The following is a 23,702-nucleotide window of genomic DNA, read 5'->3' as shown; positions in this document are numbered from 1 at the left end:
CTCTGACCTCTCTACTAGATATCCCAAAGGCCTCTCTACTTCCCCAGTGACCCAAACTGAGCTCATGAGCTCTGGAAGGTTTGGGGAAAGAATGTGCTTTCAATTCTGGATCCCCTCAATTTCTCAACATGCTCCAGATACACTGTCCTCTTTTGGGATGCCTCGGCCCTGCACAGGCTGGCTCCTCTGCCAGAAATGTCCTTCCTGTTTTCTCCTCCTGACAAATTCCTACTTATCCTTCAGAACTCAAGCTAACCCCCTGGAGCAGCCTTCCTCCCCTCTCGCAGGCAGCGCTGAAGCTGGGTTTATTACGAGCCCATGCTGAACAGATGCTGCATGAAAGATGGTTTAGCAGGTGAAAATGTCAAGCCCTGGAGAGGAGAGGCCGCCAGCTAGAGCCACAGAAACGGAACTCACAACGCAGAGAACTGGAGTGATCACAGCCCAGCTGTACTTCATCCAGGGCCCGGGCCGATAGCCAATCATGTCCTCAATACCGTCATAAAGGTTATCACCTCCTGCAAGAGACAGAGGGGGACATTTGCTGACACAGCGTTCAAGGCCAGCAGCGGCTCAGGGGCCATGAGGGGGGGGGTCTCTGGGACCTGATCCAGGCCTCTGCATCTCCACATCATGGATATCCAAGCGTGGCAGAAACAGACATTTACACAAAATTCAAATGTAACTCTGCATCTTGTATTCTTCTGGCAATCTGAGGCACGCCCCAAACCCTAGGTGTGCAGTCTTAGGCACAGTCCAAACGCAAACCCAAGGCCTCAAGGAGGTAAAAAGGGAACATTCCAGGTCCTGCACAACCAAGTTCTGAATTTGTGAAAACATCCAGTCACACCTCGCACCTTTAGCACCAGGAGGATCTTCAGTGTGGCTACAGTGAGATTATTTGTGTAGTCTGGGTAGGGAGGGCCTACTGTTCAACTCAAATTGAATTCCCTTAGTATTCTCTGCTTCTGAAGCTTCTAAGTAGAGAAGCCCAAAGGAGAACCTTGAGAAAGGACACGAAAAAATCTGTACTCACCATATATCCAGGCAATAACAAAACATTCAAAGAATGCAACCCACAAAAGGCATACACCGCTAGCTGCATAGTAGTCAAAGAGCTGAAACACATACATGCCACCCTGTGAAGAAAAAACCACAAAAGGTCGATTTCCTACCTGGTCTCTCATTTCTTTCATATACAAAGAGCTCTGGCATATCAATAAGTCAAGAAAACCCAAGAGAAAAATGGGCAAAGACTCTGATGACCAGATAAACATACAAAAAGATGCTCAACTTCATGTTTGACAAATGTAATTAAAAACACACATACAGATAAATGAAAGCAAAATGATGGGTCCACGGGAGCCTGCTTCCCAAGGAGGTGCTTCACACCAAGTGCAGCTGACAGAGAAGACTCCAGGGTCACCCAGCTGCTCAGTGAGCGGCCCTGCAATCTGACTTCCGGGGTGGGGGTTCTTACAAACACCTCCAGAAAAACACTTTTACTTCTGGTAAGGAAAAATGGTGAAGCGAAGCCCTGAATTGGGTTTTCGGAGAATTGTTAAGTGGGACCCATTCCTGGGGAACAGGGGAGGTGGTGGGGGGCATGCAGGAGACAGCATGCCCTGGCTGGATGCTGGGCTTCCATTCTTAGTACAATCTTTATCTCATCTGGCTTGTCTCTTGCTAGGCACGTCTTAGATGCTCCTGTTCCCTTCTGCTCTTTGCTTCCCTTGTGTGCATCTGAAATCCCCTCTCCTCCTGGCCCCTACCCACCCTCTGAATAGTGTATGCACCCCCACCCACACACCCCAGGCCTTGGCCCTATGACAGGTGACCTGCAAGGCCGTGCACCTCTATATGGCGCTGCGGTATTTCCTGGGAGGCCCGCATTTACCCTTGAGAATGTCTCCACCCCACCCCCAGGCCCGAGAAGAGCACAGAGTCAGGGGTGAACAGAGTTGTGAAATGGATTTCAGCTGAAGATCCTCTTCCCAGGCTTATCAGGACAGAGGGCAGCGGGTGGTCACAGTGTTGCCACAGCAACAGGCAAAATAATTGGGTAGTTTGGGTCAGCTGTCGGCTCCTGAGCCCCCTCATGCTGCCCCCAGTATTGGCCCAAGCAAGACCCCTGAATTGGGTGGGGCTGGGAGATGAAGCCCCTGCCTGGCCCTCTCACCCAGCTGCTGCCTCCACTATGGCCTTGAGGAGGGCATTGGAGCACCAAGCCCGAAACACAGGTGAGAGAGCCACCTACCTCCGTCACCATCGTCAGCCCCAGCAGGTAGCTGATGCTACACACGAAGGCGATGAAGATTTCCCGACGATAACCCTTCCTTAGGAAGGATGGGTAAAGATCAACCAAGGATGTGATCTGTCCTTCGACTTCAACAAACTGAGGATGGGAAGAGAGAAAGCTGGTAAGCGGCCGACGCTCAGGCCACCCTTGCCTACTGCTCAGAGGGAAAGGCCCAGGCACACACAGTGCAGGAGCAGATGAGACCATCCTTGTGTCCAGAATTGGCCTGTGAGATCAAGTTCAAGTGTGGGAGCCTGACTTCCCCGGCTGTGCCGGGGGAGTCCCACCTGCCACTCCTCGGAGCCAGACAATGTAACATGCGGTGGTCCACACCCAGTTGGCCAAATACTCCACATCTCTGCGTCTTCGCTTAGGCTGTTCCTGCCGCCAGAATGCCTTTCCCCATCCTCTGAAGCTCAGCTTGAGAACAACTGCGCCTCTGAAGCTAAGCTGACCCTCTGTCCTGGCACATTCAGGGGCATGAATGTGTTGCCATGACAACCTTCCTCACTGATCTCCATCCTCTTGGAAGATAAGGGTGGTATCACACTCACTTTTGGGCCTCGAATGCTAAGCCTGGCCAGACATATTGGCTGCTCAGCAAATGTGATGAATGGGTGGACCTTAGCACCAACTTGCTTGGCAGCTCAGGGGAAGTCTGAGCCTCAGTTTCCCCATCAGTGGAATGGCAGGCAGTTCAGGTCAGATTCACACAGTGGCTTTCAATCCTTTGGGGATCACAGACCCATGAGAGGACTTTTGCATGTGTGCACACACGCTGTGTAACCACCTGCTGCCTGGGACTCCAGGAACCCATCCCTGGGCTCCCAAAGGAAAAGAAGCTGGTTGGAATAGGCCCCTCCGTAGGTAACATTCCAGGGGGATTCTCAGTCTTTCTAAACCTTTCCATCTATATGCCTAACCATTTATCTTGGGGGTTGCTCCATAGCATTACACAGAAAGCCGCCTCATTTTTAAATGGATAAAACTCCACCCTTGGGTAGGCATCGCCATTGATCTCATGCCTGGCTGACGGTCTCCAGACTCAACTCTTCCCCTCCTCCCGTGCACAGGCATTGTGCACATAGCACAGTCTCAGAAGAGAAGCTTTGGGGTTAAGGAGCACACAGCAGCACTTTAAATTTGGATGGCTACACCCAAACTTCTCTGCCAACGAACACACCCTCCAAGGTCTATCTGATTCCTTCAAAAGTCGAAGAGCGAATCCATCCTGGACCCAGATGTTCTTTCATCTGAACGAGGCTTTTGGGAAGGACGTTTCCCCAGCATTCCTACCAGACAAATCTAACCCCTTCCTCCTTTGGGACGCGTTGCAGGAAAATCCAGGGAAGGAACACAAATGAGGAGAAATCCCTTCCATGTGCTGACAGGGGCTGGAGAGATCAGACTGTCACCAGGAATAAGGGAAAAGATAAGCAGGAGGCTCTCGAGAGGAGCCGAGAGAAGGGGCTGCTTTTTTGACCTCTGACTCATGTGTCTGCCGCAGGGGTTTTGAACCTGAATTGCCACTGAATTATAGCAAACCTGCAGCTCAAACGCTAAGCTTCAAAAGGAGTTAAAAATAAAGGTTCTTTCCTTTGAGATGGGGAAATCAGAGACAGGAAGGTCCAGTGTTGCTGTGAATCAGGGCCAAGACCAGGAAAAACCCCCATTTCTCAGTTCCTTCGTGCTTCTGGAGAACACTGCTATCCTCCACCAGCCTCTTGGGCCCTCCCTCACTTAAGAGCTGTGTGATTGGCTTCTCTGAGCCTCACTTTCCTCTCTGTGAAATGGGAGGATCTTGACCACTTAGCAGGGATGTTGAGAAAGATTTGAAATTATTAGAGTAAAACCGTTCACCCATGTCAGCAGGCTGGGTGAGCTCTTTGGGTGCAGGAGGAGTGGGTTCCAACTCTCATCTCCTCTCACAATTTGTTGAAAAACCGTGTCCAGGCTGGGTACGGTGGCTCATGCCTATAATCCCAGCACTTTGGGAGGCCGAGTCAGGCAGATCACCTGAGGTCAGGAGTTCGAGACCAGCCTGGCCAACATGACAAAACCCTGTCTCTACTAAAAATACAAAAATTAGCCAGGTGTGGTGGCGCACACCTGTAATCCCAGCTACTTGGGAGACTGAGGCAGGAGAATCACTTGAACCCAGGAGGCAGAGGTTGCAGTGAGCCAAGATTGCGCCACTGCACTCCAACCTGGGTGACAGAGCAAGGCTCCATCTCAAAGCAAACAAACAAAAAACCATGTCCCTCTTGGGTAGTCTGGATGGCAACAGGCATCTGCCTCCACACGGCTGACTCCTCTACCCTGTCTCACCAAGAAATGCACAGCAGTACGATGGCTCTTAGGCCAGACAGACTCTCCCGCCAATGGTAGGAACCCTGATGAGCCAGGGTCACACTCCCTGCTCCCCTGCCCAGGACGCAGTGACATCAGCGGGAGGCCTCTGCCTGTTGGCTGTAGATCTCCATACTTCCAACAGGAGGAAGTTATTTTGGGGAAATTCAAGGGGAAGGCCAATTGGGACAAACTAGCAGGTAAGAGACAGTTTCTGGGGACAGGGAGACCCAGCACCAAGCCCTTAACTAGCTGTGTGGAGCCTTGGCTAAGTTCTTGGTCTCTCTAAGCCTCAGTTTCCTCAGCTATAAGAAGGGTAAAAATAGTACCCAAGCATCGCAACACTGCAGCTTAAAGAGTTCATGTATAAAAAGCCAGGTGCAGGGCTGGCAGGAGGGCAAACTGGGGAGCCAGTGTTGAATGGGGACAGAGGTTCCATTTGGGAAGAGGAAAAAGTTCTGGAGATGGATGGTGGTGATGGCTGCACAATGTTTGAAGGTACGAATGCCACTGAGCTGTGCACTTAAACCTGGTTTAGATGGTAAATGTGTGTATCACTCCAAACACACATGCACATAGAAGCCTGCCACGAGGCCTGGCACCCAGTGAACACCTCTCATGGCAGCGCTGTGATCCTGTCACGGTGAGGCACACTGCTGGCATCTGCAAAAGCTTCCCCATTTCCCCAAGTTCACAAAGCAAATAGATGCAAAGGAGGAAGCCCAACCTGTGCCATCAAATTCCCATCCTGGTTCCCTGGGACATGGGGCCTGGGAGACCTGTGACTCAGGTTCAGTTTCTACTCTTGTCCCTGGCAGGTCATCTAACTGCTCTGAGCCTTGAGTTCCTTGCTCTGCAAAGTAGGAGGAGTGGCTGTGAGAACCCACCAGATTCTCTCCGTGTGCCACTGGCACGGGGCCTCTCTGAGAGATGCGTGTCCTCCACCAGGTCCCACCTCCTGGGGAGAAAATCTAATGAGTGACCATCTCCACCTGCTCAGGGAGCCATTTCCAAAGCCCAAGTGGCCTATTTTGGGCCCATGAAGATGTCATGCCTTGTCATTTATTAACCTCTGTTTTTGTTTTTTTTTCTTTCACTTAGAGCTTTGGAAGAAGTTATAAAAGCCATTTGCTTGGGGCCTCTGAAGGCCAAACTCATTAACTAGGAATGATTAATGGAGTCCTCCTGCTTGTTTATTCAGCTCAAGTCCATCAACAACTGCAGAAGTATTTTGTTTTCCGTCTCCCCGATGTTTTCATTCTGTCTTCTCTGCTAATCCTGCCCCCTTCTCTGCCAAATCCCCCGCTCTGTTCTTGACCTTGCTGGCTGGCCGCCTCCTCTCTCTGGACTCACCCTCCTCTGCTTGACCTTCAGAGACTTTTCCCTTACCAGGTTCTGAGGACCCACTTGGGACACTGACTTTGAAGACTGCGGCCCGCGGGGAGGGCGACAAAGGGCTCTCCCGCCCTGGTTGCAGGCTCCAACCTCTCAGGGGTTCTCAGTTGCTCAAAGGCTTCCCAAGAGGCATTCAGACCTCCAGACCCAGACTACACAGTCTACATCCTACCTGCTTCTCAGCGGCCCACCTGCGTGGTGCTGCCTGAGGGACTCATGCTGGCCTGGGACCACAACCAGCCTGTCCCACATGCCATCAGTCCCTACTCCCGGAGTCATGTCTGTGCTCTGAACTGTTGTTTCAACAAGACCCTGTCAAAACTACACCTATTTCCAGGGAAAGGGGCCAAGGAGCTCAAGTGAATTGTCCTCCGAGCACTGCTGAGTACTCTGCACCAGGCACTGGCCACTCTACAGCCAGATGCAGCCACTCAGTGGCTCTCACTGGCATTCCCTGGCCATGAGTCACCCTCTAGTGGAGGCCCTGAAGGGGTGGGATGTGGGGTTTAGAAGTGCAGGAAAGAACCTCAGTGGAGACAAGAGTCCTGCCTTGGGAGGGCAGAAGCCAGGACAGTCAGAGGTCAGGGCGGGTCTGAGCAAGGCTCCTGGCCTGTGCTGTGTATGAAGCATGGGAGGGAGCCAATGCCTGGCCTCTCGCACGCTCCAGGGAACACAGAATCCTGAGTGTGGAGTAGGCTTCTCCTGGGCACTTGCAACTGATTACGATGGCCCCGACAACGACCAGCTCACACAGAAATGTGGGTCCCTTCTCCAAACCGCCCGTCTGCTGCGCCCTCCCGTGCCCCGCCGACGCTCCACTGGAGCGCATCATGACTTATTGAGTCGTAACCTCCAATTCATCATTTGTGGCTTGACGGTAACCACAAACCCTGGTTGTCCCTGTCATAACCCACCCACTCCGAGAACCTCTGGATGCCCCTCTGCCAGCAGACAATGTGCCATGCCACGTTTTGTGTGCACTCCATTAGGCTAAATAATTATCTTGTTCAAATGCACTTTCTGGGGACCCAGAGCCTTTTCTATTCCTGCTGTCCTGGTGGAACCCTCACAGCTGAAGCACTGGAAGTCTGACTGGAGTGGGGACGGGGGTTGACCACCTCCCAGGTGGAATAAGGAGGCTTTCCCAGAGTTAGGCTCCCTACAGGGGCAGTCGCCCCAGGGCCATCCTGGGACTTATACGCACCTGGCTATCCAGTCCAAGCAAGAGAAGCATAATAAAAAAAAGAATGGACCAAAACGTGGGCAGCGGCATCATTGTCACAGCTTTTGGGTAGGCAATGAAGGCCAGGCCAGGACCTAGAAAGGAAAGAAAATGGGGAGGGGCACAGGGGACGAGACATCAGCCACCAAGCCACTGGGAACCCTGGGCTCACACAAAGACACTCAGACCCAAATACAGCAGGGAGCCAGGTCTGAACTCTGGCCTGGGGAAAGAGACCAGGCCTGTCTCACTTTTGGGTGGGACACGCTGGGGCTCAGGAGGGGCCCGGTTTTAGCATCTGTCTCCTACGCAGCACACGGGGCCTCCTCACAAACCAGCATCCATTGGGGCGTGGTTATTTGGGGTAGGACGAAGACTGAGCCCGGGACTCAGTCTGCAGCGACAAAGGAAAGGGAGGATCCTCCCACCCCAAAGCAAAGCCATCGAGTGGACAGCCTTCGCTGGAAGGAGGCGGGGGAGCGTGCTGGTGACCTGACCGCCCGCAGTCTCCTTTGCAAAGGGAAGGTTTCTATCTTTGAGTTAATGGCTAAAACACCATAGGAGTGGAAAGAAAACAAAACCATGCCCAATAGGGGGCATGTCTCTTCAGGGGTGCATTTGCGGGGCTCTCCCTGGCAAGGTCAGAGCCGAGCCCACAAGGTCAAGGTTGGGCCAACCAGGGCCCAAAGCTGAGGGAACGTGGGTGCAGGGGCAAGGTCCCAGGCCTGCAAACCCTGAGGCCTGCATCCAAGTCATCCTCCTCCAATTTCGTTTTGGAATCACCCCATACCCTCTCAGTTTCCCCACCTGAAAAGTGAGGGCCAGGTGGCCATAAATGACTCACAAGGAGCCTTCCTGTGTTTAGATTCTCAGAGGTAGATACCATGTCACTAGAAAAGAGCTCTGGGTTTCCAAAGAGGGGACTTGGCTAGAACCTGAGGAGAGCTGGGGAGATGGGAGCTGTCAGCTCAGGGGATGTCTCTGATGGGAGACATTCCGGAGACAGAGAGAAATGTCTCCTCCTGTCTCCAGCCTGCCTGAAAGCGGATGCCAGCGGAGAGAATTCAGTTGTTAACTGAGACCTGTGGGTCTGAGAAGCGAGGGCAGCAAAAGAAAGTAAAATCTACATTTAAAAAAAAAAAAAAAAAAAAAAAAGTCAAGAAGCAGGAAACAAAAAGGCCAGAGCAGGAGCTGTTCAGCAGGGATTAGAAACCAGATGAATGGCTCAAGAATGAAAAACAAAAAGCAAAACCCAACTTTACAATAAATTGGAACCAGAAACCACAGTATATGGTGTTAACACCCCCAGTGTGGCAGGGAAGGGTGCGTCCTTCTACACTCCGGAGAAAACCTGACCAAAATATATCCTTGGGCAGCAACAGAGTGGTTGGTCACTGAGATGCTGGACACCCCACCAGGAGTGGGGGTTTACCAAGCCCAAAATTGCCCAGAACATGCCCAAAGGAACCAGGGCCAGGTTCAGAAAAATATGGCCCCCAGGACCTGGTGAGATGACTTTTGAATCAAAGTTGAAGTTGGAGTCAAAAGCCGCAGCGTTTCCACCAAGGCTGGGGCCCTGCTGGTCCCCACAGAATGTCAGCGCTGGCCCTGACTGGTCCACACCGAATGAGGAATCGAGTTCAGCCAGCTGCGAGACAGATGCAAAATGGGTCCCCACCACCCCCAACCCACCAAGGACATTGTGAAGATTCTCAATTCGCTCGTTTCTGTATTTTAGTTTTGCCTTTCTCAAGCCAGCCTCTGGGAGAGGGCCTGAGCATCCTTCTCTAAAAGTGCATGGTGAACTCAAGAGACAGAAGTCCAGGAGACATAATCTAGCCACTCCGAGAACCTCTGGATACCTCTCCGCTAACAGACAATGTGCCATGCCACGTCTTGTTTGCATTCCGTCAGGCTAAATAATTATCTTGTTCAAATGCACTTCGCTCAATATGGTGCTTGTTAAAAGCTTATTAGAGAAATAATCACCCTTGATGTGCCGGCTGTTCAGACATCACTGTGGGGAATAAATGACAAGGTGTTTGAAGTGGACGGGAAAAAAACAACTGAGATTGACAATATATGTGTCTATGAAAATACTTCGTTGTCCGTGGAGGAAGATATATTGTATGTATCTATCTGTATCTCCCATTGCCAAATTCACTCCATACTCCTGGAGATTCCCACTCAATTGCAATTGGTTTGCAAGCCCTCAGCTGAAAGCAAGCCATCTGCGGAGGAGGCATAAATCATCCCTGGCTCCCCTCACCACTCTAACTGCTAAACTCCCAAAGGGGCGTGGGGACTTCGGGAGTTACCTTCAGCATCCTCAGTCTCTGGCCTGCTTTTGGGGGCTCTTTGGGCTGGGTGGAGGGAACAGTACATCTGAGGGTCCACTTTGGAAGCAGGGACAGTGGAGAGGTGTGTGGGGGTGACATGTGGATTTGCGAAGGTGGTCCTGCAGTGTTGGCAGGGGTCTAAGGATGGGACTGGGCCGTGTGCGTCTCTGCCAAGCAAAGAAGACAGTGAGGAGGGGCCGGGGGCTCTCGCAGGTCACAGAGGCCCAGACAAATTCTCACACTGGAAGGGCCAGAGGTTGTTGCATGTGTCCAGGGTGGGCTGAGTGCCAGGAGGGGGACACCCTTGTGTCAGAAGGCCTGTCCAGCATGTGACAAGTGGAGAAATAGTGGACAGGATGTTCAGAAAGCCCTGTTGTAGCCCCACCTATCCCAAGCAAAGCCCTTGCTCTCAGGCTGCTGGTCTCCTCATCTGAGAAGGGAACTTCTGGATGCACGATGCTGAGGCACCTTCTGACCCTCCAATGCTAGGGCTCTAGGACTCGGGGACTGGGACATTGCCTCATGTTCCAAATACAGATGGCACAGGAGGTCAAGGGCAGTGGAATGGCAGGGCCTCCAGCTGCGTCTGGCCCTAGTCTATGGTGGTCCCTGAAGTTAATAACCCTCACGCTCTCCCACCAGCTTGGAAGGAGCCTCAGCCCAGGACCCTTGCCACCTCCAGGTAGCCCCAGGGTGGTTGTAAGAAATTAGGACATGGATGGGGTGGCACTGGGGGCTCAGCATGTAAAATAACAAAACCAACTGATGATCACCCACAAAGTGAACTGTGCAGGGCCGGGGAGGGGTGGAGAGGCCAGAAAGGTGGACTTTGAGGATCCTGGGAGCCTGAGGGAATCCCATATCCCAAGCCACTGCAATTAAAGCTACAGGCCCAGGACCTCAAGCAGCCGTGGCCAAGTCCCAGAATGGAGGCACCTGAGAGACTGCAGATTCTAGCAACCGAGGGCCCCATGATTCTCGGGTTCCAGAAGCACCTTGCTGGAACTCTGGGATCCCAGATTCCTAAGGTCCCCGTCTGTGCAGGGCCCGTGATTCTAAGACACTGGCATCCTCCATGCCTATAACTCCAGGTAGCCCGAGGAACAGCGCCTGGTCAACAGGGCCCACACCCCAAGGGGTGACATTGTACTTACAACCCACCCCCAGTTAGATCTGCCACCGTCCCAGTAGGTCGTCCCCTCATCTACCCCCTCCCCCAACACACTGCACCCAGTGCCTACGGTGGTGCCTGACACAGAGTGGGGACTCGTTCACGAGAAATCGGTGGAATGGATGAATGCATCTGCTTAGAGGGAGCGCGCTGGGAGCAAAGTGCAAAATACAGAAACCAAGGCTGAGAAGGTGGTGATGAAATGCCGATTGGTGGCTGACTTGGGCCTGAGTTAGGAAAGTGGTTTCTGTTGTGGAAACCAGGAGTTTGCTGGGGAAGGACGGGAGGCGGGGAAGACCACGCTAAGGTAGCTAAAAATTCCCCAACTTAACCACCCCCCACGCTTTTGCCACCCCTCTGGCCAAATTGCAATAAAAATGTTTAAAATTTGGCTTTTGTACTCTTTGATATTTGGGGGACATCTTGGTGGGGGGGGTCCATTTTAGAAACCAGGCTCGTCCCCCCTCAAAGCCCCCTGGGGTCTGGCTTCATGCCTGCAGTACTCGGCTTACACACTAGGTGGCAGTGCCCACCACCACTGCCACCGATACCACCGTACCTGACTCAGCCACATCAGCAATGTCCACCCCTTGCTCTTGTGCCATGAAGCCCAGGATGGAAAAAATTGCGAAGCCAGACACAAAACTGGTACCACTGTTCAGGCATCCCAGCAGCATACAGTCCCTAAGTTACACATATGTCAGGGAGCAAGTTAATTCACAACACAAGGAAGCCACGCTCCCTACTTCTCTTTTTCTTTAAACATCATCATCATCATTTCTAAAGTCCACCAGGCCCGCCGGCGCAACACTTGCCTGTACGAGTTGTACTTGTACTTATTGTAGCTCCCCAGTGAGGTCATAGCCCCCAGGCAGATGGCGTAAGAGAAGAATATCTGAGTCCCAGCGTCAATCCACACCTATGACGGGGAGGGAGGTGGCAAGGAGAGAGAGGAGGGCTGTTAGAGCTGGCTTCCTGGAGGAGGCAGCGAGGGTTATGTCCACCCGGCGATGGGCTGGGGACGGGACCTTGCACATGCAAATGGAACACTTATGCTCGAATCCAAGGTGACTTTCACGGCAATACTGAGCTGCAAGGAGCCCCAGAAATCAAACACCCCACCTCCCAGCGACCTAGCATCAGGGTTAAGAGGCTTCAGAAGCAGATGGATCTGGATTCCAACCCTGGAATGACAGTGGACAAGTATCACTCCTGCGGTCTCAGTTTTCACATCTATAAAATGGGCTCCATTGCCCTACCCCATAGAGCTGTTTCCCAGGTTCAAAGAGTGGCGATTCAGCCCAGTGCCAGTTACACAGCAAGCCCCTAAGTCAAGGTTGCTGCCACCACCATTATTGTTACTGTTTGCGGACCCTCAAGTTAGAATGCGGAAGGAGGTCCCAAGGGCCTACGCAGCCAAAGCTGCTCTCCAGAATCTTCACCAGGCAGCTCCAGAGGGTCTGGCAGCCACCTTCCCAGCTGTCCTCTGAGGCCGGCCAACCCCTCTCCCACCTGTGTCCTGTCCAGGGGGAAGGGCAGTGGGGAAGGAGAGTACAGGCCCTTGGGAAGCAACCGGAAGGCCCTGGGGATTCAGGTCCTCAAACAAACCCAGAAAATCTCCCAGGGATTCTGCTACCTCCCTGAGGTCACAAGGCTGAGTGCCAGAAGGTGGGCTTTCGGTATCTGCCCCTCGACCCTCCAAGGCCATCGCCCGCAGCGCTCCAGGTCTCGGCTCTCCCATCCCCAGGATGCAGCAGCCCTTGTGGCTGCAGTGGGCAGAAGCTGGGTCCGAGGGGAGACTTGCTCATCAGAAGATTTCTCCCCCTTACCTGGTGCAGGGCCTAAAGCAGCCTCTCTAAGTGGCCAGCCTCAGACATCCTTGACATGAAAACAGACGCACACAGCTAGAAAGGTCCGTCAGCACCGGGGACAGGCACACCCACTACAGGCCCAGTGGAAAAGTACCGGGGGGCGGTGGCCCAGTTAGACCTGTGCACCGAAGAACCACGGAAGATGTGCTGCCAGCGGCCTCTGCCCCTGCCCTGTCCTGTGCTGGCCCAGCCCTGGGTGGGAGGGAGGACAGTGTGTCCCAGCCCCGCAGTACCTGTGGGTCCTCGAGGCGGGTGATGTCGGGATACAGATAGAACTTGATGCCTGCGCCCGCACCCGGCAGCGTCAGCCCTCGGACCAGCAGCACCAGGAGCATGGCGAATGGAAAAGTGGCTGTGAAGTAGACGACCTGCAAGGGAGAGAGGGATTCGGGGGCCATGGGCATCACTTGCTGCTGCTAAGTCTGAGTGTCCTCTCAGAGAGGCAGAGGGGAGCACTGGTCAGGATCAGGGGTTCTGGAGCCAAGTTTGCTGTCTCACTTGCTGTGCGGTCTTTGGCACATTGCTTAGCCACTCTGGGACTCAGCTGCCTCATCTGTAATCTGGGTATATACAGGTACCTACCTCACAGATTTCTTTTTTTTTTTTTTTAATTTGAGACGGAGCCTCGCTCTGTCCCCCAGGCTGCAGTGCAATGGCACGATCTTGGCTCACTGCAACCTCCGCCTCCCGGGTTCAAGTGATTCTCCTGGCTCAGCCTCTCGAGTAGTTGGGATTACAGGTGCCCGCCACCATGCCCAGCTAATTATTGTATTTTTAGTAGAGACAGGATTTTACTGGGTTGGCCAGGCTGGTCTCAAACTCCTGGCCTCAAATGATCCACTTGCCTCAGCCTCCTAAAGTGCTGGGATTATAGGCGTGAGCCACGGCACTGGCCCACCTCACAGATTTACTGAGATTAAATGAAAAACATCCTATAAACAGTTTGTCCCAGGCACCATCTAAGCACAAAATACAGTGGTGGATAAGACAGAAAACAAATCCCTGCCTTTGTGGAACTGACATTCCAGGGTGTAGAGGTGGAAAATGCAAAATCAGAGAGTAAGCTATCAAGTGCACGTGTAGAAGGCTCAGCCCAGTGGTTGCCAACCATGGCATGTGCCGATGACATGCAGGTCATATTAGTTAACAACTAACCACAATGTTGGTATGATTCCTATGGTTAGGGATCAGATAAGCATGGATTCAAATCCCAGCTCTGTCCCCTCATTTGCTGTGTGATCTTAGGCACATTGCTTAACCTCTCTGGACCTGTTTCCTCATGAGTAGAATTCAGATAAGAGCAATAGAAGCCCCTCACCAAGGGGTGAGGTGAGGATTCAATGGGATGATGCTTGTAACACTGCCACTCAGTAGGTGCTCCAGAAAGGGGGCCTGTTGTTGACACTGATTTTGCTGGAAGGATGGGACCTTCAGGGAAGAAAATGAGGCCTCTCAAAGGCCCTTAACTGGGAACAGGAAAGGCTCCCTACTTCACCGGGCCTCTGGGAGACCCATGGCCTTCCCTGGGTCACACTGCATGTTCCAGACAGGCCAAGATCAGGTGTGAGGTAGGGACTAGAAATGATGTGGCCGTCTCCTCCCAAGGACCTTCTGTCTTCCTGTCCTGCAAGCACTGTTTGTGGCATCAGTTCTCATGGATGGATTTTTCCCATCTTACTCAACACAAGGAGTTTCCAGACAGGGTTTATGCCTGGGAGGAGCTCAAAGGTGCCTGGCTGAATGGACAGTGAGATCCTAGTGTTTCAGGCAGGGCACTGGCTCAGTAGAAACATCCCAGGCACAAGCCCACTTCATCCTCACCACGCCCCCCAGGACGGTGGTTTACAGTGGAGAAACTGAGGCTGGGTGGGCTTTAAGGACTTGCCCAGGGCATCAACGGAGTCTAGGATTTGAACCCAGAGCCTGTGGAGGGCTAACCTCTGAGCAGAAAGGCATGAAGTATTTTACTTCGACATGCAGAAAGCTCATGGTGGCCACCTCGAAACACTGAGACTGGCTGGCAGAGCCCTGGGCCACATCTGGGGATCAGGGGACCTGGGAGGAACCACTGCACGGTCAATGCGCCCATTTTACAGGAGAGGAAACTGAGATGACGAGAAAAGGAGGAATGTGCCCATGGAGTTGGGGGTGCAGTGCCAGGGCACTGCTGGAGCCCAGGTATGTAACAAACACTGACAGATAGTGACAGAGCCCAAAACCTCACCTAGATGGCACCAGGACCCTCGACAGAGCACATTCTCCTGGCCATGATCCCTTTGAGTAGAAACAATGAGAAAGGGAATTCGGAAAAGGGCAAAAAGGAAGCTTTCAGGGCCTGCTTAGCTCAGCTGCCCTCAGCCCAATAACCCCCAGGCAGTGTTTATTGAGCACTTACTGTATACCTAGCACTGTTCCAAATGCTGTGACGTCTATTCTTACTGGCTCCTGCCCTAACCCTCTGAGGTAAGTTTTATTACTATCTCCATTTTGCAACAAGAAAACTGAGGCCCAGAGAGAGTCCATCACTTGCCCAGGGTCACATGGCCTTAAGCAGCAGAATGGGGACCTGCCCCACAGCCCACATATAGGAGACAGGCAAAAAGCCTCCCACAACTGGCAGTTTACTGACTCTCCCCAAGAGGAGAAGGCAGCCAGGAGGGAGGCCCGCAGGTCTAAATCCAAGCTTAGAGGCTGGCTTGCCACGAGACCTCCAGGAAGCCGCTGTCCCCTCTAGACTCTGTTTCCCCACCTGGAAGTAAAGAGTTGGGACCGCAGGGGTTCTGAGGTTGCCTCCTACTCTGCCACTCTAGGTCAAGGGGTAGAGAGGCTGTGGGTCGGCTGTGGGTCAGCTGCGGAGCCGCCTCTACCAGGGGTTGTACGCTGCCTCTGCCACCCCTTGCTAGTGACCTGGGTGGGCCTCAGCTTCCCCATCTGTCCACTGAGGATACGGGAACGCTGACCTTGCTCGCTGGCCCCTGGCCTGCCGTGAGCATTCAAGAAGCCTCCTTGGCCAGCACTGTCAGGACGGCCTCCAGCACTGAGAGGGTGGGCCCTACTCCCGCCTCTGCCCCCAGGCGTCCTTTGTTCCTCCAGGCCTCGGTTTCTCCAGCCATCTGGAGAACCGTCATCTCTTCTCCTTGAGGCCAGGAGCCCACATGATTTCCCAAGGATGGGAAGGCAGACGTGGAGGGCCGGGGCACATCAGGAAGCCACAGAAGAGGGGAAGAAGTGAAAAAAGAAAACCAGCCTGCCTCTCCCTTCCTGAGGACAGGCGGCCAGGCGGCCAGGCGCCCCAACCAGTTCCCACCTCTGGGGCCCTTTGTGGGCCACACCCGGGCTGGCGAACAATAGCTGCTGACAGCAGCCCCGCAGGGGTCTCCAGAGGGCGGCCACTTCAAAGCCAGCCAGGCCTCCCCTGGGCCAAAGCCTCTGTGGCCAGAGGGCTTTGTGTCAGGGACGGGTGTGGAGGTGGCTTTCCTTGTTTTCACGTAGCTAGTTTATTTAACAAGCACTTATGCAGTGCAGAGTTTGTGCGGGGCACTCAGCTAAGAGCTCCATGAGTTTCAACTCATTTAATCCTCAGACAACTGAGAAGAGCCAGGCACCAGCCTCACCTGCATTTTCTAGATGAGGAGACTGCCCAGAGAGGTGGGGGCACCTGCCTGGAATCAGAGTTAGTGGTGGCGGATGCGGGATGGATCCAGGCCAGCTGGTGTCAGGTCCCCACACCTTTGGGATGTGTGTCATTGTTCCTCCCCAAGTCCTGGTCACACCACCTCAGCCATGTGAAGGGAAAATAAAATCTCAGGACCCCAAACTCACTATGCAGATATGCAGAAGGAAAAGGTTAAGCTTGGGAACTGAGTCACACACACACACACACACACACACACACACAACCGGCCTGCCTTCTGTTCTTCAGCAGAGAGCTGTGAGATACAGGCCACATATCTCCCCAGGCAGCCTCCCTCACCCTGACAATGTAAACTCACAGCTCATCTTCACAGGTACGGGACAAAGCGACAAGAAATCAGCCATCCGCTCACACGTCCAGGCATGTGTCTCCTTCCTCCACCGTGTGTGCACCCTACCCTATGGAAAATGTGTGTGTTCTCCACCCTATGGAAAATGTGTGTGTTCTCCACCCTGTGAAAAATGCAGATTTGCTGAGAGACACCGTGCATAACTACCTGAATTACCTATTCCTCTGTCCCCTCCTGCTGTTTCCCCTTATATATATATATATATTTTTTGAGACACGGTCTCTGTCGCCCACGCTAGAGTGCAATGGCGCAATCAAAGCTCACTGCAGTCTCCACTTCCTGGGCCTAAGAGATCCTCCTACCTCAGCCTCCTGAGTAGCTGGGACTACAGGTACGCGCCACCACGCCCAGCTAATTTTTGTACATTTTAGTAGAGACAGGGTTTTGCCATGTTGACCAGGTTGGTCTTGAACTCCTGAACTTAAGCAATCTGCCCTCCTCGGCCCCCCAAGTGCTGGGATTACGGGTGTGAGCTACTTCTCTGGGCCTCCCCTTTATATACTGAGGTTCTCAAAACCCTCTTTGGAAAAAGTGCAGGCCATAGACCTGACTGTGGCTTGTGTCTCTTTTTCCTGGGCACATCTTCAAACTTGGCAAAATAAACCTCTAAGCTGATTGAGCCCCCTGACTCAGATGGGTTTTGGTTTACAGCAGCAGGTTTGAAAGCCACTCTCGCTTTGCAGAATCTGCTGCTCCGAGGACAAGCCGGTGAGAGCCATGCTTTCAACTTTTCCGTGGCTTCCCCGGGATCCCCAAGGGAGAAGCTGGTGCCAGCCGCTGCCAGGGGCCTCTGGTGGTGGCCCAGCAGGCCTTGCCATGGGACACGGTATTTTTCCACTCTTGCTGGTGAACCTTCGTGGCTCCTCTGAGCCCTAGACCCAAAAGCCCTGTGGCCCAGTTGTCTGGGAAAACTTGCAAGGACAACTTTTCTCCATCCTCTCTGGGCAGTAGAAAAGAGGGTGGCTGAGCAGCAGGGGGAGCTGGGCATCTTTGGGAGGTAAGGGTCTGGGCAGCAGCAGCAGCAGGGGGAGCTGGGCATCCTTTGGGAGGTAAGGGTCTGGGCAGCGGGGCTCGCCATTGATCCCAGAGATCCTAGGCAGGCCCCAAGGGTCCTCAGCGCCCGGGATGTTGGTGAGGGGCTTCACTAACTCATTTCACATAAGGGGAAGGTGAGGCTGAGAAAGTGAAAGGGCCTTGTCCAAAGTCATGCAGTTTGGGGGATCCAGAGCTAAAAGGATGTGGCTCTGACTACCCGCGCTTTGCTTTTAACCAGGCAAAAAGAGCTGTTCCAGAGGCCAACAGTGAAGAGCCCCAGCCTCAGTGAACATCCGTGCTCACTCCAGGGCCTCCTCCCCGTGCATCTGCAGGGCTTGCACTTCCTATGTGCGTGTCTGGATCTCTGCCCCCTTCCCAGACCCTACTCTGTGACAGCAGGGACATGCCTGGCACATGGCCTACTTCCTGCATCCTCAGGCTGGCACGGGGGTGGGCACAGGAGGTGGAAGAGTGTGGGGCACCCAGGTCGGGAGTGGGGCTGCCTGTGTCCAAATCCCAGCAGAGCCACTGACAAGCTGTGTGATGCTGGGCAAGGTAATAAGCCTCCCTGAACCTGAGTTTCCCCATCTGTAAAATGGGACTAATAACCACACATACTCCAAAACATGAGGAGGATTCAATGAGCCACCCAGCAGCACTGAGAACGCTACCCCGCACTCACGGGCTACTGCGCTTTCGCCGCCATTATCACTATTTGTTGAATGGACTAATGGCAGCCTAGTTTTGAACCCCTGGAATACTGAAAATTACAAAAAAGGAAACTGCAACCTAGAGAGGCAAAGTGATTTGAACTCAGATTTGAGCCTTTCAGGCCGGGGCTCTCCCTCCATTACCCTCCAACTCCTCCTTGCTGGACTAGACACGAGAGCAGGGCCTTGGCAGGATGAGGTCCGTCTGCTGCCCGTGGGCCCAGCCCCCACGTCAGCCACAAACCTGGTCTGTGGCCAGGGCTGGAAGCCATGGCCAGCGAGCAGTCAGCCTCTCAGCCATGGGGCTTGAGGAAGTCCACAGAGCCTGACTGTGTTTGTCTTGGCTTCTCTGGCCTGGCCCAGGCTCTGCTATTGTTCTGGGAATCACGCCCACCCCTGGGAGGCCTAGAGCCACCCCATGAAGGAGGTTGTTGCTAAGGATGACATGGGAGGACCCCGGGAAGGTCAAGTCTTTGCTCGGCCACAGCTGCAGCCTGGTACCCTCTCTTCTGGCTTTGACACTACTCTCCTGTGTTCTGCATTATGGCTCAAAAGTTGCTCACTGTCCCTGGCGGACATCAGCCTCCTCCATCAGACTGGGTGCTCCCCAAGGGTCTGGGTCAAACACACCTCAGGTCCTTTGCACAGGCTGTCCCTTCTACCTGGAGATTTTCCCCTCCATATACTCACCTGGCTCAGCCCTTCACAAGGATGTGAAGCATCCTTGCCTATAGTCACCTTCTTGGTAGGCCTTGCCTGGCCACCCTATTTAAAATTGCTCCCAACACTCCCCACTCTCCTCTGTTTGACCTTTTCCCATAGCTCGCATCCCCATTTGACTCCTATACATTTTTCGCATTCGTCTTGTTACGACCTGACTCTTCCTGCCAGGCCATCAGCTCCTGGAGCCCAGGAATTTTTGTCTGTTTTGTGAACCATTGCATGTCCCCCCGTGCTGTTTCTACAAAGCACCTGGCACATGGTAGAGGCTCAAAAAATACTAGTGCATAAGTAAGTGATGATGTCTCCAGCACTGCTGAGGACCAGTGCTTACAGAAACTTCCTCACTTCTGTGTGGGGAAAGTGAGGCAGAGTGGAGAAGGGCATGGTGGCATGCGCCTGTGGTCCCAGCTACTCAAGAGACTGAGGTGGGAGGATGGTTTGAGGATGGCTTGAGCCCAGAAAGTGAGCTGAGATCAAGCCACTGCATTTCAGCCTGGGCAACAGAGCCAGACCTCGCCTCAAATTAAAAAAAAAAAAAAAAAGAAGGAAATTAGCATTTACAGAACCATCTGTGCCAAGCATTGTGCCAGGTGTTTAACACACCTCATTTTAACCCTTACTATCACCTATTTTATAGAGGAGGAAACTGAGGCTCAGAGAGGAGGAAGTGACCTTGGATAAGTCACTTGACCTCCCTAAGCCTGAGTTTTCTCATTGTTTAAAGAAAGGAATAAAATGGTGTGTTTGTAAGACGGAGAACCCGGGTAGCACAGTGAGGGTGCTCTCCAAGGAGGTGCAGGAAATACCCATGTCCCCTGCTCCTGCCTGTTCCGGGCAGGACTGTGCTCACTGGTGTGCAGGGGCAGGTGTCCAAGGCCTGGACTGCTTCCACTCCACCCCGGGCTTCAGGATGGCAGGGTGGTTCTGCCCCAAGAAACAAGCAGAGGGCACTGTGTGTGTTGGAGGAGGGTGCACGGGATCACCATCATTCTACCTCTTGCAACCCTGGAGTCCCAGGTCTTGCAAGGGTAAGTGACTGGAGTAATTACTTGGATCTCTACAAATCCATGATTTCGCCTCTTTGGGGCTCTTTATCCAGGGAGAGCACATTCCTCAACCCTCAATTCTACTCTGTGGCTGGGGCAGCTAAGGTCACTGCCCACAGCTCCACCTGGAATGCTACCTTAAGACACTCCTTTGACTTTTGGGGGTTTTTTGATCTGAAAGAGATGTTCCCTTTTTTGGGATGTGAGTCACCGGGGAAAGCGTTGAGAGGGCACCATCTAAAGGCAGATGAGCAAATGCCTTTGTTCTCGATAGCTTAGGGCCCTGGGTTCAGGCTCACACCTGTGATCGCAACAGACCCCTGCACCAGCCTTTGGCATCAAGACAGCCATGACAACAGCCAGTGTCTAGGTTATTAGGGAACAGTTCGGCTCTAGTTAGTAACAGGTAACGTTTCAGTTATTGGTTAACATTTTCACTATTGCTAATATATCAGTTATACCTAAACCTTTAAAATTACAAGCTATTGCTAATCTATCAGTTATACCTAAAACCTTAAAATTACAAGCTAATATTTTACATTTGTTAATCACTAACATCTTAGTCACTATGTGACATATTAATCAGCAGCAAACACTCCAGTTATGAATAATACTTTGGTTAACAGCTAACATCTTGGCCATGAGTGGATGATTTAATAATCAGCTAACACTTTCCTGAACAACTAACATTGGAGGTGCCGGCTGAAATGTTAGTTATAAGATAACTCCGTTAATCTGATTTAGCAGCTAAAATCTAAGCCAGTGCCTCTCAATCCATAAAGTGCATTTGGATTATCTGGGGGTAATGTGACAACACAGTCTGAGTTTGTAGGTTTGGGGCAGGCCCACGAAGCTCCCCGCAATGCTAATGGGAATGCTTGTGGCCCCCTCTGCAAAGCGAGGGTCCATGCTGTGGCTAATGGCTCTTACCACGGTTGCTGGCTAACCTCCTGTTACCAGCTAACCTATTTATTAGAAGTCCAACACTAGTTATCTGCTACCATCTGCACTGACTGCCAATACCTTGAGATGAGAAAGCTGTGGTGGGTGGGGCTAGCTTGTGTAGGCTCCAGAGAGGCTGACTCTTCAGTATTCAGGAATTCTGTGAGCTGGTCTTTAAACCGTCCGCAGCTTGAAAGCAGATATGGTGGGAGCACTGACACCATGAAACGGACAAACACTACACCTGGGTTTTACTTTTTTCCAGAGGGCTGGCTTATCAGCACACCACCACCGGCCACCTCCCTCCTGGGGCGTGGCTAACTGCAGGCAGGAAGTGGGGGAGAGGGCCAGCCTGGCACAGCTTTCCAGGAGAAGGTAAGTCCAACTTACCTTCCCAGTGGACCTGACGCCCTTCCAGATGCAGAAGAAACACACCAGCCAGACCAGAAGAAGGCAGAGAGCGAGGTCCCATTTCAGAGAGCCTGGGTGGTCGATTCCAGGGGACAAGCTCAGCACGTTGCGCCTTGAAGCGAACACAGAGCCAGAAGTCAGTAAGGGGCCTGGCCCCGGAGTAGAGAGAGCCAAGGCCCAAACATTAACAGGCTGAGGGTCAAATCCCACCTGAGGCACTGCATTTACATAAGTCACCTCACCTTTCCAAACCCAGGAATCCCCATTTGTCTTGAGACAGAGTTGTTGCAAAGAAAAAAGGATGGATTCAGACTCCAGATTCAGGCAAAACCAGGTTCAACTCAGTCTGACCTCAGGCAAGTTAAGGAACCCCTGAGCCTCAGTTTCCTCATCTGTGAAACGGGCACCGATTTTCTGCTGGGACTTCAACAGAACCTTCTTCAGTGCGCCAAATACTAAGTTCAGTTCTCAGCTCTACTGTTCGTTCCATCACTGACAGAGGAAGTTAGCCAACTTTCCCAGACCTCCGGCTTCTCATCTATAAAATGTTGCCCTCCCCCAACATTGTCCCTTATTATTTTATTCATCCCTGTGTAACCTGGATCTCTCACTAAAATGTAAGTCACTCAAGATCCTAAATTCAGGGTCTGGGATGCAGCTAGCACTTGATAAACCTTTGCAGATGTAACTGTGGTGTTCAGATGCCCAGAGAAGCTTCAGGCACACAGTCGGCACCTAAGCAGCGCTGGTTTCCTCCCCTGCCCTGCCAGGGTTTTGAGGGTCTCAGAGAGAGGCAGGTAAACAGTTTTAAGGATAACTGGCATGGGACAGCCACCAACCCTGCCCAGGGTGACACGGCAGAGCATGGGTCTTTGGAGTCCAGACCTAAGCTTCCCGCCAATCTGAGCTGATTCCTGCTGTCCTGCTAAACAGGCACAGAAGCACCCACTCACAGACAGCACCTGAAAGCAGGCCAGGGCGGTGCAGGGTACTGACAGCCCAGGCCAGGAAACTTGATGCCAAAAGTGGCATCCATGGTCCCAGAGCTCTGGCTGCTGCAACAGTGATCGAGGACAGCCACGCTGAGCACAGGGACATCGGACCTGCCCACTGGGCCTCCCAGGTTACCCGTCCAGCACAGGCTGCTGGCCACAGGAGACAGGGTCTCCATGCTCCAGGGTGTTTGCGAACCCCTGGAAGACGCTGAGTTTCCTTCTAATGGGAGTCAGCTCCCTGCCTGAAGGTCACACTCCCATGCAGGAGGGGCAGGGAGTGAAGTGTGACTCTTTGCCTCAGTTTCCCCTTTTGTAAAATGGGACTAACAGCTCCCGCCCAGGATGCTCTTGGGAAAGCATTCTGGAACATCCCAAGCTTTTAGCCAGTCCGTGGGATTACCCCCACAGTCAGGGCTCTGGTTCTCAGAGCACACACTGGGTTAGACCCTTTTATCATTTTTTTTTTTTTCTAGAGAAGCTTCAACATAAGGACTTTGAATGAATCCAATATTCCCTTCTCAACTGGCATTCAAGCAAGGCCTTTCTTTAGTTCACTGCTGTGTTCCCAGCACCTAGAACAGCACCTGGCCCATTGGAGGAGCTCAATAAAGACGTGTTGAGTGAATAAGTGAATGAACGGACTCAACTGGGAGGACAGCAAGTTCACATGTCACTGTAGGATCAATCCGTGAAATACTCCCACTAACAGCCATAAGAAGGGACAGGTTTTCTTTGCCTTTTTCTTGCTGGTCACAGTGACATCAGTGGGCTCCCTCGGCACCTGATAATGTCATCCTGATAATGCTGATAGACTAAATAAAAGCCACCAGCAACCAACTGCTTTCCAAGGCCTTTTCAGTTTATCTCATCTGATCCAAGGAGTAGAGGCCATTCACCCCATTTTACAGATGGGGAAAATCAAGGCTTGGAGGGTCCACTTGCCCATGGTCACAGAGCCAGCAGGTGACACAGAGCTGCCACCCCAAGCCCACTCCTGTCTGACTCCAAAACCAGTGCTCTCTCTACTCCACTACACTGTTGATGTGATTTTAAGAGAAAACAGAGCCTAAATTTTAAAAACAATCTCTTCAGTCCTCTGCTATATGCTGGGATCACCTGGTACCTTGGGGCAGGGGGCATCTCTATAGGGC

General features: G+C 52.6%; 1 protein-coding gene across 2 annotated transcripts in view; it reads right to left on the bottom strand.

Moving 5' to 3' along the window:
- SLC6A6 (solute carrier family 6 (neurotransmitter transporter), member 6) overlaps window positions 1-23,702 on the bottom strand; it is an 87,184-nt gene that overhangs the window by 9,737 nt on the left and 53,745 nt on the right. For both annotated transcript variants that reach the window (XM_011983631.1, XM_011983630.1), the window contains exons 6-13: window positions 21,536-21,668; window positions 12,880-13,014; window positions 11,591-11,694; window positions 11,335-11,459; window positions 7,248-7,360; window positions 2,258-2,395; window positions 1,037-1,139; window positions 418-518 (exon numbers count right to left, since the gene is read on the bottom strand). In XM_011983631.1, coding sequence (XP_011839021.1) covers window positions 418-518; window positions 1,037-1,139; window positions 2,258-2,395; window positions 7,248-7,360; window positions 11,335-11,459; window positions 11,591-11,694; window positions 12,880-13,014; window positions 21,536-21,668 — 952 coding nt within the window. The remainder of the gene's footprint in view (window positions 1-417; window positions 519-1,036; window positions 1,140-2,257; window positions 2,396-7,247; window positions 7,361-11,334; window positions 11,460-11,590; window positions 11,695-12,879; window positions 13,015-21,535; window positions 21,669-23,702) is intronic.

The sequence above is a fragment of the Mandrillus leucophaeus genome, unplaced genomic scaffold (genome assembly GCF_000951045.1).
Source record: "Mandrillus leucophaeus isolate KB7577 unplaced genomic scaffold, Mleu.le_1.0 Scaffold252, whole genome shotgun sequence".
Lineage (NCBI taxonomy): Eukaryota > Metazoa > Chordata > Mammalia > Primates > Cercopithecidae > Mandrillus > Mandrillus leucophaeus.
Note: the sequence above shows the minus strand (reverse complement) of the source record. Positions and strands in the feature narration are given on the sequence as shown.